Source organism: Phyllobates terribilis, unplaced genomic scaffold (genome assembly GCF_046119375.1).
Source record: "Phyllobates terribilis strain yellow unplaced genomic scaffold, ASM4611937v1 Scaffold_5__5_contigs__length_657084704, whole genome shotgun sequence".
In the NCBI taxonomy this organism is placed as follows: domain Eukaryota; kingdom Metazoa; phylum Chordata; class Amphibia; order Anura; family Dendrobatidae; genus Phyllobates; species Phyllobates terribilis.
Window position 1 is genome coordinate 323462695 of NW_027362765.1, and position 15515 is coordinate 323478209.

General features: G+C 45.1%; 1 protein-coding gene across 2 annotated transcripts in view; it reads right to left on the bottom strand.

Annotated features, from left to right (window-relative positions):
- The window catches only part of LOC141273128 (uncharacterized), a 45721-nt gene that overhangs the window by 13200 nt on the left and 17006 nt on the right, over positions 1-15515 (bottom strand). Inside the window, exons 2-5 of one of the 2 annotated variants that reach the window (XM_073684562.1) lie at positions 6105-6254; positions 5796-5975; positions 5590-5713; positions 5411-5541 (exon numbers count right to left, since the gene is read on the bottom strand). In XM_073684562.1, coding sequence (XP_073540663.1) covers positions 5411-5541; positions 5590-5713; positions 5796-5975; positions 6105-6254 — 585 coding nt within the window. The remainder of the gene's footprint in view (positions 1-5410; positions 5542-5589; positions 5714-5795; positions 5976-6104; positions 6255-15515) is intronic. The other variant, XM_073684563.1, reaches the window with a different exon arrangement.

Consider the following 15515-nt stretch of genomic DNA (forward strand, 5'->3'; position numbering starts at 1 on the left):
AATTCTCGGTCTCCAATAGAATAGTTGCGCTCAGAAGAGGAGAAGAGTTTGGAGAAAAAAACGCAGGTTACCATCCTTCCGGACGATGACTTTTGGGTAAGTACCGCCCCGGCTCCGGAGGAGGAAGCGTCAACTTCTAGGAAGAATTGTTTGTTGCCGTCCGGACGATGCAGCACCGGGGCGGAGGAGAAGGCCTGTTTTAAGGAAAGAAAGGCCTCCTCAGCTTCGGGCGGCCATTCTCTGGGATTAGTACCCTTACGGATGAGCGCAGAGATAGGGGCAGTCCGGGAAGAGAAGTGCGGTATGAAGAGGCGGTAATAGTTGGCGAAGCCCAGGAACCGCTGAATAGCCTTCAACCCCTCTGGTCGGGGCCACTTCTGGATGGCAGACAGTTTCTCAGGATCCATTTGTAGGCCGGTCTGAGAGATTATGTAGCCCAGAAATGGAAGAGAGGTCTGCTCAAAGATGCACTTCTCATATTTAGCGTAGAGGTGGTTCTGTCTGAGCCTGAGCAGGACCTGACGAACATCCCTCCAGTGAGTAGGAAGGTCCGGAGAGAAGACCAAGATGTCGTCCAGGTACACCACCACGCAGGAGTAGAGAAGGTCACGGAAGATGTCATTGACCAACTCTTGAAAGATGGCAGGAGCGTTACAGAGACCGAAGGGCATTACAAGGTACTCATAGTGGCCGTCCCGGGTGTTGAATGCCGTCTTCCACTCATCCCCCTGACGGATACGGACCAGGTTATACGCCCCATGGAGATCCAGTTTGGTGAAGATTATAGCCCCCCTCAGGCGGTCAAATAATTCAGGAATGAGCAGGAGGGGGTATTTATTCTTCACTGTAATCTGGTTAAGGCCTCTATAATCTATACATGGACGGAGTGAGCCGTCCTTCTTTTTGACGAAGAAGAAGCCTGCTCCCGCCGGGGAGGTAGATTTCCGGATAAATCCCCGGGCCAGATTCTCCTCAATATATTCTGACATGGACCGGGTCTCCGCTGCAGACAAAGGGTAGATACGCCCACGGGGAGGAGTAGAGCCGGGTATCAGGTTGATTGGACAATCGTATGGTCCATGAGGGGGTAAGGTCTCTGCTTCTTTTTTATTGAAGACATCCGCATAAGACCAATAGGGAACCGGTAGACCGGGTAGATTGACTGGGGTAGGAGAAGGACGAGCAGGATGAACGGGAACTAGACAAGTCCTATGGCAGTCCTGTCCCCAGCGGACTTCTCCGGTCTGCCAGTCAAGCACGGGTGCATGTTTCTGGAGCCAAGTTAGGCCTAACAAGAGTGCGTGAGAGAGTCCAGGCAGAACATGAAAGGAGATGCTCTTAGAATGCAGCATTCCCACCTCCAGAGTTATGGATTCGGTGATGAGTTGGATGGGATGTGGTAAGAGGCCCCCATCCACGGCGGCGACAGATAAAGGTACGGCCAGAGGTTTGGTGGGAATGCGGTATTTCTCTACCAGAGACTGAGAAATGAGATTTCCAGCAGCTCCTGAGTCAAGTTGAGCCAGTTCGAAATAGCGGTTCTCTCCGCAGGTGATAGAGACTGACAGCATCAGAGATGGAGAGGGTTTACTTTTGTCTAGGGCGACCTCTCTGAGCGATCCTAGACACAGGCGTTTCCCGACCTCTCAGGGCAGGAACGGATCCGGTGCTCCTTACTGCCACAGTAGAAGCAGCTCCCCTCGGCACGGCGTAAGTCTTGACGGGTTTTGACCATCTTGGTCTGGTCGACCTGCATAGGCTCAGGTGAGTGTGCCTGGGGAGTAACGGAGGGAGTGACGGGTTTCTGGAAGGTGGGGGCAAGACGTGGAAACCTCCTCTCACGGGTGACCTCTTTGGCGCGCTCCTGGAATCGGATGTCAATCCGGGTGGCAAGTGTTATTAAGTCGTCGAGAGTGGTAGGAATGTCCCGGCCGGCGAGTTCATCTTTAATACGGCCGGACAGACCCTCCCAGAAGACAGACACCAGAGCGTCGTTATCCCAGGCCAGCTCCGAAGCAAGGGTACGGAACCGTATGGCATATTGGCCCACGGTGAGATCTCCTTGACGGAGGCGTAGCAGAGACGATGCGGATGAGGTCTTCCGTCCCGGTTCGTCGAAGACTTTCCGGAAAGCCGTGAGAAAGGCTGGCAGGTTGGACACCAGGGGGTCTCCTCTCTCCCATAGAGGATTTAGCCAAGCCAGTGCCTCCCCCGTGAGATGGGACATGATGAAGGCTACTTTGGCCCGGTCGGAGATAAACTGGTGGGACAGGAGTTCAAAGTGCAGGGTGCACTGGTTTATGAAGCCCCGAGCTTGAGCGGGGTCGTCTCCGAAGCGAGGAGGTGCAGAAAGCCGGGGTCCGGGGCAGGATGCCATGGTACTGGTGGGCAGCGGCGCTGCCGGGCTGCGAGTCAAGACACTAGCGGTGGTTGCTGGTGGAGCAGTCAGAGTGTCCAGGCGAGAGTTGACATTCCGCAGATGACTCAGGATGGACTCCTGTTGGGACCTCTGACGGGACAGTTCATGACATCGGTCCGAGAGCGAGGGAGCTTGGGTGCCACCGGGTTCCATGGCCCAAGCAAACTGTAACGGGTCTGGGAGGCGGAACCTCTGAGCAACTATACAAGGGGGCGGTCCTTGTAAGGAAGCGGGTGGCTCCCAGGGAAGACGGGCAGGTAGTCACGGCAAGTGACAGGGACAGTCTCTGGGTAGAAGGGCAGGTAGTCACGGCAAGTGACAGGGACAGTCTATGAGTAGAAGGACGGGTACTCACGGCAAGTGACAGGGACAGTCTCTGGGTAGAAGGACAGCAGGCAGGTGGCTGGTGAGCGCTCCCAGGTGAGCGGGCAAGAGTCTCTGGACGGGCAGGTGGTCACGGCAAGTGACGGCAGAGCCTCCAGGTAGGCTAGCAGACAGGTAGCAGGTGAGCGCTCCCAGGTGAGCACGCAAGAGTCTCTGGACAGGCAGGTGGTCACGGCAAGTGACGGCAGAGCCTCCAGGTAGGCTAGGCAGACAGGTAGCAGGTGAGCGCTCCCAGGTGAGCAGGCAAGAGTCTCTGGACAGGCAGGTGGTCACGGCAAGTGACGGCAGAGCCTCCAGGTAGGCTAGGCAGACAGGTAGCAGGTGAGCGCTCCCAGGTGAGCAGGCAAGAGTCTCTGGACAGGCAGGTGGTCACGGCAAGTGACGGCGGAGCCTCCAGATAGGCTAGCAGGCAGGTAGCAGATGAGCGCTCCCAGGTGAGCGGGCAGGCTGGTCCATAGACAGACTGACAGGTGTCGGAAGGCAGACCGTCGGACCGCAGGCTTGCAAGCAGGTAAGCGGATATCAGGTAGGTATCAAGCAGGAATCTGGCAGGTGACTAGCAGGTAACTGGCAACGGGACCTGAGGGTTGAAGAAGAGTGAAGGCTTTGCAACAACATTGCTCGGGCACCTCCATTTTGGAGGAGGTGCCTTATATATGGTGAAGTCCTCCGGCCATTGGCCGGGGACTCCTTAGGACGGCGCGCGCGGCCCCTTTAAGAGAGAGGGGGAGCGCGCGCGCCCCAAGCACCGTGGCCGGGAAGCAGCGCGCGCTGCCAGCAGAGCGGGAGGAAGACGCCGGGCACGGAGCTGAGAGGTGAGGGGAACAGCGTCCCTGCCTAGCAGGAGGCAGGGACGCCGACGCTACAGGTACCATGTGCTCATACTTAGACTATGATAAAGAACTAGTTTCAGTTCGAAACGAGTCGTCGCACGCATGCATGCGGTTGTATCCGCGACCAGTTTTTAACCTCTCTTGTTTTTTTAAAAGATTTTTCATTAAAGGTTGTTTTTACAAAAAAAAAAATTTCCCCCATATTGGATGCTGGAATTTTTTTCCCCACCATTTGCTTCATTTCTTGTGGCCGATACAAGCTTTCAGCCCGTGCATCGCTTTGTGATTACTTAATTGTGAGTGAGCTGGATACAATTGTATTTTTTTCATGTTAACACCTGTAAGATACTTGGATGTCTAATTCATATTGTGGTTTCTGTATGGTCAACAGTCTGATGATGACGGTAAACAACAACTTTTAGTATCTTTTTATCATTGTTAACCCCTTCCTGACCTTAGACATACCGGTACATCCTATTTGCAGTGCATTCCTGCAAATGGACGTCCCGGTACTGCCAATAGATTGTGCGGGCACAGCTCCTGTGCCCGCACAATCGCCGCGGAAGCTTGGCATAAGTGATAGTCGAGCCCTGGCTGTTTAACTCCGTAAATGCCATGATCAATAGCGATCAAAGCATTTAGAAGGCTAGTAGAGGGTGGGGGCTCCCTCTCCCATCTGACTGGCACCTCAGTGAAGTAATTGCTGGGGCCGCATGGTTTCCATGACAGAAGGAGGTCAATTAATGACCTACGAGTATGTAAGCTATTCTGGTCTATTAGACCATGCCAGGAGCATGGTCTAAAAGGCATTCTGTCAGTGTAACACAATGCACTATATCAGTAATCAGAGTCATAAAAGTTAACATCCCATAGAGGGACTAAGTAAAACAAAAACAATTGTAAACATTTTTTTTTTTTAAATCACAACATAAAAACAATAAATAAAAAAAAAAAATCTTATACCAATAAATATGTATATTTATGTAAAAGAAAAAAAAAAAGTACACAAATTTTTGTATCCCTGATATGGAACTACTATGTATAAGACTGTCACACTAGTTGACCCCTTCAGTGAACACTATAAAATAAATCAATTACAAACATGGCAAAAAAACTATTCTTTTTCTTCATACCTGCCAAAAAAAGGGAAATAAAACACTAACAAAAGATGAATGTAAATAAAAATGGTATCACTGAAAACATCATCTTCTCTGGCAAGAACATGCCGCCATACAGCTCCATCAGCAGAGAAATAAAAAACGATATGGCTCTCATAATAAGGCACAGTCCATCTGTGCAGGGAAAGACCAAGCACATTCAGACATATTATTTGGAGTACCAGTGCTGCACTCAGCTGCACTTTGAATGACTATACACTACCTGTTCCTCAGGATGATTCTTGATGTCTTCATTGAGGAGTTGTTTATGTCCAAAAGATCCCCTTTCATTTGAGGATTTTCCTTAATTACAACATTCTCAGTAAACTCTTGACACCATTGCACATAAAACCCCCTTAAGGTTGGCAAAGTTTTTAAATATTGTCGCTGACTCTAGCATTGATGATAATGCCTTATTACTAGCTGATAGAGTTTCTGCTGCACTGAAGAATTACAGCTCTTATTTCTGTATGGTATATTCTCAATTGGCAGAGGGCAGTGTCTTTAATGGACCATTCAGTGTATAATACTGGTGGATAAAACAAGACTGAACACAAGACCTTCACAGACTCCTACACATCATAGGGAAGATTTCATGAAACCTTCTCTGCATTTACCTGATGATCCCAAGGAACATTGTGATATTCTTCTGACCAGTCCTGTGGAAGAAGAGGACAGGGCCATCTCTCTGGTGTTGTCCTCTTACTGGATAGAACTGCAGGGAACACATACAGGAACAAAATGTATTCTTTACATACAGATAATTACAGGCCATGTATACAGTCCTGTCTATTACCTGGTGATGTGAAGTGCTGGGGAACCTCCATCAGGATGTCCGTGTACAGATTTTTGTGTCCTTCTACATATTCCCACTCCTCCATGGAGAAATAGACAGCGACATCCTGACACCTTATAGGAACCTGACACACAATGATACAGTCATCCACCCCGATTCCTTCATAGTGTTACAGTATAATGTCCTAGCTCTCCCACCAATGTCACCTCTCCAGTCAGCAGCTCAATGATCTTGTAGACGAGTTCTAGGATCTTCTGATGTTTGATTTCCTCATGTATCAGGGGGTGAGGTGGAGGCCTCGTGGTTGAGCTCAGGGTTCCCCCTGCTCCTTCAGACGTAGAGGCCTGACAGTGCTCACTAAAGGTGTTTTTCACTACTGTGTAATCCTATTTATAAAGAGACACATAAATAAATCTCACTATACACATTTCCAAAGTCCTCACCACTCCGGTTCTGTCCATCTGTTAATACCATAGATAAGAATGGTGTGATGCAACCTCATCAGAATCTCTCACCTCTCCAGTAAGCCGCAAGAGGATCTCTAGGGTGAGGTGTAATATCCTCTCTGCCATATTGTCCTTTTCCCTATCCATTCTTGACGATTCAATCAGGACAGTTCTCTTACATAGAAGACATCTACTGAGAAGATCTGATATTGTAGGAACCTGAGTGGAAAGAAGATGAGACGATGTAAAATCATAAAGAATCCCATGTAAGAAATTTCCAGAGAATATTACCTGCTTAACATGATTCCTAAATCCAGTAATGGGCATCATCCTGTCCCCGGTATAACCTTCATATTATTTTTATTAAAAATTTAAAAAAAAAACTACAAAAATATATAAATTTCGCAATAAACTACAAAAAAAACAAAAAAACAAAAGTCGGTGACATAAAAAGAGAAACTTCCTGAATCATAGAAATACATTTCCAAGTATAGATTAATATTACAGAGGAATAATATTGTTATTGGGCAAAACAAACCATACATCCCAGCTAAATAAGAACTTTGTGAACACATTTAAATTTAGGGCTATGGTCCTCTCATGTAAGCAATGTTCACCGATTCTACTGATCATTTCGGTGAGTGATTGTACTTTGGGTTTGTTCCAATAATAAGCTATCTTCATTCTTGTACCTATAATACAATGGACCATGACTATTTTGTGAACGCTAGGAAACATCTCTAAACCTAGCATTAGTAAACTTGATTGGCTGTCAAAGAGATTTTGTAAATACAAGTCATAGATAGAACTTTGCTTATCGCTTCCCATAGTGGAGAAATTACGGCGCAGTATCACAAATATGTTTCATATTGTCAGTAGTGTTGGGGCAGCGCTAACAGGAGGCAGAGGGACCTTGATATATTCTAGCTAATCTGTTAGGTGTGACATACCATCTGTATAGAATCTTTCTGGAGTTTTCCAAGTGAGTCACACAATTTGGGATATTGGGAAGAATATAACATTTCCCATATGTGTACTTTATATCAGCACAATTTTGAATTTTGGAACCAATTTGTTGGGGGGGTTAGGAAGTTATAAGAGTTAAAATATTTCTCATTTTTCTAACAAAATAATTTTATATAAGGGCCACATCTCATTTGAAGTAACTTTGAGGGGCCTTTATGTCACAAAATACCCAAAAGTGACACCAGTCTAAACACTGCACCCCTCAAGGTTCTCAAAACCACATTCAAGAAGTTTATTAACCCTTCAGGTGCTTCACAGGAATTTTTGGAATGTGGAAGAAAACAATGAACATTTAACATTTTTTCACAAAAATTTTACTTTAGACCCAATTTTTTTTATTTTTGCAAGGGTAACAGGAAAAAATAGACCCCAACATTTGTTCTGCAATTTCCCCTGAGCACGCAGATACCCCATATGTGTGGGAAAGCCACTGTTTGGGCGCACGGCAGGGTTCAGAAGAGAAGGAGCGCCATTTGACTTTTTGAATGTAAACTTTGTTTGAATAATTAGCGGACGCCATGTCGCATTTGGGGAGCCCCAGATGTGCCTAAACAGTGGAAACCCCCACAAGTGACACCATTTTGGAAACTAGACCCCTCAGGTAACTTATCTAGATGTGTGGTGAGCACCTTGAACCCCCAGGTGCTTCACAGAAGTTTGTAACATTGAGCTGTAAAAATAAAATTTTCACATTCTTCCGACACAAAAATATTTTTCAGCCCCCAATTTTGCGTTTTCATAAGGATAACAGGAGAAATTGCCCCATACCATTTGTTGTGCAATTTCTCCTGAGTAAGCCGATGTGACTGAGAAGCACTGTGTGACTTTTTGAACGCAAAATTGGCTGGAATCAAGAGCGGACGCCATGTCGCGTTGTTTGGAAGAGCCCCTAATGCGCCTAAACAGTGGAAAACCCCCACAAGTGACCCCATTTTGGAAACTACACCCCTCAAGGATTTTATCAAGGGGTATAGTGAACATTTTGAACCCAGAGGTATGACACAGAATTTGATAACATTAGGTCATCATATTGAATATGTTGTCATTAGTCTTGAGCGCAAGTGCTCTCTACTTGAGTTTGCATCGGGTATGCACCAAGTATCGCAGGTGCTTGAGTGACATGCTGGAGTCCCCATCCCGCATGCTTCACGGTTGTTAGACACCCAAAAAATACACATGCGGGGATTGCTCATGTATGGCAGGCAAACCCCGTGTTTTTTTTTTTTTACTGTATTACAGCCGTGAACCATGCAGAGCGGGGACTCGAGAAGATCACTCGAGCATCCGCGATACTCAGTGCATACCCGAGCACCCGATGCAAACTCAAGTAGCGAGCACTTGCGCTCAACACTAGTCACCATATCGTCATTATTTTTTTTTTTTACTCTTGAAAAAAATCCTAACTCTAACCCCACCACCACCTTAACCCTAACACCACCCTAACCTTATCTTGAGGAGTCCATTCACTATAGTGAGACAGTAGAGTTACTCTGGACTCCATCTGGCCTCTGTTTAGCGGTGTCTTTTTTTTCAGAGGTTCACAAAACTGTGTCCGATAGCACTTTTATGCACGCCTAATAAAAAGAAGGACACTGTGGGATCACAGGCCAGACATTGTCCACGGTGCCTCCATCTGCCTCATTACAGGGAACCTTCTGCCGGGATTTCCGTCTGAATCACGTATTTCAGAGATTTACACGGAAACCCCGGTGTAAGTGTAGCACCCCGAGGATTCGGCTGCTACAGGGGTATTGCACCTCGAACCAGAGGTGTTATATTCCACTCCCGGGTAAGGATGGAGTGTGGACCGGGGCTCAGTAGGCTGCATGCACCACACACACCCCATTTCCGAGGAACAGACCAACGGTGCTCCCACTAGACAGAGTGCAGGAACGACAGCTTCTGTTCCTGGCTGGAGTGGGGAGGGCAAAGTACACCCAGTGGTGTAGGAGCAGATAGGGGTGGGTTTCTGGGCATAGGTAGGAGCCCATTGGTTGCTAGTCACCTGGGCTCGGGTGTCAGAAGGAGGTATAAAAGGTGGGCACCATCTTAGAACAGGGTTCAGTCCAGTCCAGTTCAGTTCAGTGGAGACAGTCTGAGGAGAAGACGGGAAGCAGAGCCCCTTCATGGGCTCTGCTCTGCAGGCAGGCCTTGTCAGGAGGCTGGAGCCTGAGAGAGAGAGAGAGAAGAAGGAAGAGAAAGGAAAGTAGGAAAGGAACTGGAACAGAGGAGAAAGGAAGCAAGGAACACAGAGAAAGGCCCAGAGACACGAGGACAGAAGGAACCCCATATGCCCAGAGGAGATACAGGGTGAAGGGTTGGCAGAGCAGGGTACCGGAACCCGAATTGGTGGAGGCGACTAATCCTCAGCCAAAACCGGAGGTTGTGACCACATCTTGGTGCGACCCCTCACTACATCCACCAGAAAGGCATACCGTATAGGGTCAGGGAAACCGGAGATAGGTTTCACCAACAGAAGGCCCGAGGAAGCTGGACAAAGGTGGGTCCCTGGTGGGGACGGCCAGTAGAAAGGAAGAGAGGGGAGCTCTGAACCGCACTCTGGAATTGCCTGGGAGTTGGTCGAGTCCCTTGCCTGGTGAACGCAGCACGGCTCAGGCGGTCCCTCATGTGCACAAGTGACCAGAATAACAACCGTGAGTAAAGCTTTGAAAACTGCAACTGCATGTCTCTGTGATTCCTCGCCGCACCAGCATCATAAGTACTGGGACGCTCACACCATCACCACCATCATCCACATTAGCTGCCCTGAGGCAATACTTCTCCCGTGGGGAGTTATCCCATACTCGGCTGCGCAACCAACATCAGCCTCAGCGGTAGGCAGCGCAGCGGCGGTCCCCACTGACCGCAATCCACGGGTGGCGTAGTCGGACACTTATTACAACATTTAGACTGCCACTGGTTTGACCGCCCTGGGCACGGACCGGGTCACCACCACGGAGAACTACAACCCCCAGCGATCCGGCTCCGGGTATTCCTCCTGCACAGCACAGGCCCAGGGGGCGCGTCATAAGCGCTGAGTGCAGACCGCAGAATAGATGTGAGCCGAGCCTTACTGCGATCTTTGGGACGCAGAATGAACAAATCAACGACAGGTGAAGAATTGCTTTTATTTATTTTTTATGCCGTTCCTCGTGCGGTATAAGTGATTAGATGACTTTATTCTTCGGGTCGGTGCGATTACAGTGATACCAGATTTATATCGGGTTTTTATGATTGACAGCTGTCACAAACTAAAAGACCCCTTTGTTTTGCAAAGACAAGTTTTTGCATAGCCATATTTTGAGAGCTATAATTTTTCCATATTTCGGTTGGCAGAGTCATGTAAGGACTTGTTTTTTGCGGGACAAGTTGACGTTGTTATTGGTACCATTTTCAAGCACGTGACATTTTTTGATCACTTTCTATTCCAATTTTTGGGAGGCAGAATAAACAAAAAAAACAACAATTTAGGAATTGTTTTTTTTTTTATGCTGTTCCGCATGTGGTAGAATTTATAAGGCAACGTTAATTTTCGGGTCAGTACATTTACAGCGATACTACATTTATATAGTTTTTTTATGGTTTTGGCGCTTTTACACAATAAAAACTATTTCATAGAAAAAAAAAATTTTTTGCATCGCTTTATTCTGAGAGCTATAACTTTTTTATTTTTTTGCTGATGGAGCTGTATGGCGGCTTGATTTTTGCGGGACAAGATGACGTTTTCAGCATTTTTACTTTAACATTTTTATTTACATTTGTCTTTTTGATCGTGTTTTATTCCATTTTTCGTTTGGCGGTATGATGATAAAACATTGTTTTTTGCGTCGTTTTTTATTTGCTTTTTACCATGTTCAATAAAGGGGTTAACTAGTGGGACAGGTCAGTTCGTTCCGGACGCGGCGATGCCAAATATGTGTACTTTTTTGTTGTTTTTTTCATAATAATATTTATTTATGAGTATAGTATATTTTTATTTTTTGGGGATTATTTTTTCATTTTTTAAAAAAATGTTTTTTGTTTTTTTTCACTGACACTTTCTTTCACTTTTACACTTTGTCCCACTATGGGACTTTCAATTTTTGCAGTCTGATCACTTACATAGCATTCACTGCGCAAGATCTATCTAACTTCCTGATGCCTGGTGACCCGGACATCGGGTAACCACGGTACCGTTCGGGACCTCGCGCTGACAGCGCGGGGTCTTCGATCCAACGTAAGAGGGGCGCTCTTACCTCTGCTTGCCCCGGAAATGCTGAGATCAGCTTCGATTGCAGCATTTCGAGGGTTACCGGGAGCAGTGCGGGATCGCTCCTGGCACCGAGTACCGGGTGTCAGCTGACAGAATTAGCCGAGACACGGCGGCGATCGCGCCCGCACAGCCCGGGCCCGATTGGCGGTCAGTAATAGTACGTCCCTGGTCCAATAGGCCCAGGGCACAGGGACGTACTATTACTGACAATGTCAGAAAGGGGACAGGTTTCAGAAGTTTAGAATTTATTTTTTTAGTTTTAAATCAGTCAACAAATTCCCCTCATTATATAAATCGGCTTTGGAGACGCCACATTTAAACTACAAGAGAAGAAGTCTTTTAGAATTGCTGTACGAATCTCTCTAAGTGGGGAAAAGTGATTACTCACTTATTAGTAATCAGAAATGCCAAGTTTCCAGAGAGTTTTGGGTGGTGGGTAAGAGATGCGCAATTGGAAATTTACACAAAATGGAGGAATGAAAAAAGATTTGTTTATGGGCTTTCCCCCAAAGATGTTTTTTCATAACACCCAGTGTTTGGTAAGACCCTCTATCTATGGATAATGCATTTGCTCTAAAATGCAAGCTCTGTAATATTGTACAATCGAAAGGTAATTATTCATGCCTCCTTTAGGTATTGGAAGGTACAATATTTCCACTTGAACCATAGCTTTTGTGTTATTACAGCCACATTTACAAATAATGGATTGCAGCTCTTTTAGATGTTCCATGGGGAAATGGATGGGAAGGTTTCCGAACACATAATATTTAAGAAATTATTAGCATTTTAATAGATGCTACATGTCCTAACCAAGAGACATCCTGATTAGATGTAGTTAAAATGGTTCTTCTTAATTTTCTTCTCTAATATGTCATAATTGGCTTGTAACATATTTGTAGAGGGAAAAGTTAGGTGAATGCAGTCATTATCCCATTGAAAAGGGTACATCTGTTTTAGTGTATTATAATTTGTCGGCTCCATACCCATGATAAGTCCTCGGCATTTAGTGCAATTTATGCTATAGTAAAAGATTTGGCTAAAAGTTTTGATGAGTTTCATACTTTCGGGCAGAGATTGCATTGGATTTTTGAGAGCAAGAATGATATAATCTACAAAAAGGCCTATATTATGGGATGTATTGCCTAGTTGTAATCTTGTAATATTTGGGTTAGAAGTAATAAATTCTGCAAGAGATTCTATGGTGAGGGCGAAAATGATGAGAGAGAGAGGAGCACCCTAATTTAGTTCCATTATGGATCAGAGCTGGTTCGGAAATAAATCCTGAGGGTAAAACTTGTGCCAATGATAAGTAAAGGGCCATAACTGCTCTAAAAATATTACCAATAAACCCAAATTTTGTTAAGACTTCCTCTAATTATCCCCATTGTACACGGTGAAGCAATGCCAGTAAGGCTAAGGTTAAATTCGAGTTCTGCAGGCTTTGATTAGTACACCTGGCAAGCTCTCTGCATATAAACAGGCTAGGTGTTCCTCTTAGTCAGTCTGCTGGGGAGGCGGAGCAGACTGGATGTGTCTTGAATTTGAAAAGAGACACAAGCCAGAATCTCTTTGAGAAGAGCCTGCACAGAAAGTGTGTGTGAGGATCTGCCCACTTACTAAAGACTGAGACTTTTCCATCATGGAGAACCGGTTCCGTCAATATTATTATGTTTTATTAGTGATTTACTTGTTAGGTTTTATATAGTTCTGTTTGCTTGTCAGTGTGTGCACTAATTTCACTTGTAAAGTGTCCAGCATTCCATTCATCTCATTAGTGATTTATTTGCTCATCAGTTCAGCTTCAGGTATCAATGCTTCCATTCAGTGACAGTAAGCATACATAAGGCCAGACTCAAGATTGGTAATCAATGAAAGCAATCATTCCATTGTCTCTCAGCTACTAGCCCCATTGTGTGGAAGAGGACAGTAGACACAGTGGATGATCCATTACCACAGGGAGTCTCACATGCAAACACAGGTGATGGGAAAATAACACACAGGTGATGGGAAAATAACTCTACTAAGGCACACTTAGCAGGGGGGGGGGAGGGGTGAGCTCTTCTGCCCATTCAGGGGGCTGATCCCAGTGTAGGAGAAAGAGAAGCCACATGTTTTAGTCAATGAGTTGAGTGGAAGGACATCGAAGGAATAGGATCGAGACGGAGGTCCTGGAGCATGGATGAATCAATGTGATATGGAGATCAGTACCGACTGGGCTGGATAAACGTGTTACAGTTGGGAGATATGTCGTTGGGATTTAAACTTTCTTAAAGAACTGTGCTACTGGATACCTGTGCTTCCATCGTTTTATCTGCCATATGGAGGATTGTGGACTGAGACAATTGTATTTTTGGACATTTACCTGGAATTGTTGTATTACCTTGGATGTAAGGAATAAAATATTGTTGCATCGTTAACCTGCCTAGGTGATTATAAAAAACCCACAAACTCCGATTTTCAAAGTGTGCACCAAACAGCAGTTTTGCTTGACCGAACTGGAGCTAGCTCAGCGGTGTCTGAAGTAGTCAGGATCTATAATGTTTAGTTACTGCCTGCACAAGACCAGGGATTTTGTTGTTTTGGTGCTGTGCAACTTGTTAGAAAGCAATAAAACTGCACGTTTGGACCAAAACTGCATTGTCTGTGTGTACACTACCTCAGGCCTAATGCTTACCAGCGAGATTGAATCCCTACAATTGTTAAACGTCTTATCCACATCCAAAGAGAAGAACAGAGAAGACACATGCTTTCTCTCAGTTAAATGGATCAGGTTAATATATCTTGTGTTGTCAATGGTTTGCCTTGTTTTAACAAAACCTAGATGGCAGGATTAGCTGATAACTTTGCGCAAGCCCAATTCATGGTCCAGGTCAGTGATCTCTGGCATTGGACACGAACTGGGCCAATTTCCTTACCGTCCATAATCCCAGACTCATCTTATGATTAACCGGGCTGGCGAGACGTCACATGTACACCACACTGATGACACCATACCAGACCGACAAATAAAACAAGGCCCCGGGGTACCAGGAAGCTCAGAAAATTCACATAGCTACTGTCCATGGGTAGAGAGCACTGACTTGGACTGAGGTTGCACAAAGCAATCCTCTCATCTCTACGATTGGATCTTTCTAAATTACTGATATAGTGTGGTATATAGTCAGAGAGTCCGTCAAGAGTTTAGAGTAAATCTCGAGGTCTGAATTCAGTATTGAGATGGCTCTAAAATTGTTTGAGTAATCCATGGGTTTACCCTGTTTGGATGTGGTAATTATATGTGCTTAAAGTATCTCTTGTATAATTTTATCTACTTGAGTAAATTCTTTAATAAGACGGGTCAAATAGGGCAAGATAATAGGGCAAAATGTTTTGTAATATTCATTAATTAACCTATCTGATCCTGGTGATTTATTTATTTCACTCGCTGAATGAGTGTTTTGCACGTTCATCGGGTGATCGGAAGCCTGCTTACATGGAAAGATAATTATGAACGTTGTTTCACTATTAGTTTTCAGTGTAAATGCAACTTAACCCCTTAAGCCCCGCGGGTGGTTTGCACGTTAATGACCGGGCCAATTTTTACAATTCTGACCACTGTCACTTTATGAGGTAATTACTCTCGAACGCTTCAACGGATCCCCCTGATTCTGAGATTGTTTTTTCGTGACATATTGTACTTCATGATTGTGGAAAAATTTCTTCGATATCACTTGCGTTTATTTGTGAAAAAAACGGAAATTTGGCGAAAATTTTGAAAATTTTGCAATTTTCAAAATTTGAATTTTTAAGCCCTGAAATCAGAGCGATATGTCACACAAAAGAGTTAATAAATAACATTTCCCACATGTCTACTTTACATCAGCACAATTTTGGAACCAAAATTTTTTTTTGTTAGGGAGCTATAAGGGTTAAAAGTTGACCAGCGATTTCTCATTTTTCCAACAAAATTTACAAAACCATTTTTTTAGGGACCACATCACATTTGAAGTCACTTTGAGAGGTCTTTATGACAGAAAATACCCAAAAGTGACACCATTCTAAAAACTGCACCCCTCAAGGTGCTCAAAACCACATTCAAGAACTTTATTAACCCTTCAGGTGCTTCACAGGAATTTTTTGAATGTGGAAGAGAAAAATGAACATTTAACTTTTTTCACAAAAATGTTAATTTAGACCCAATTTTTTTTATTTTCACAGGGGTA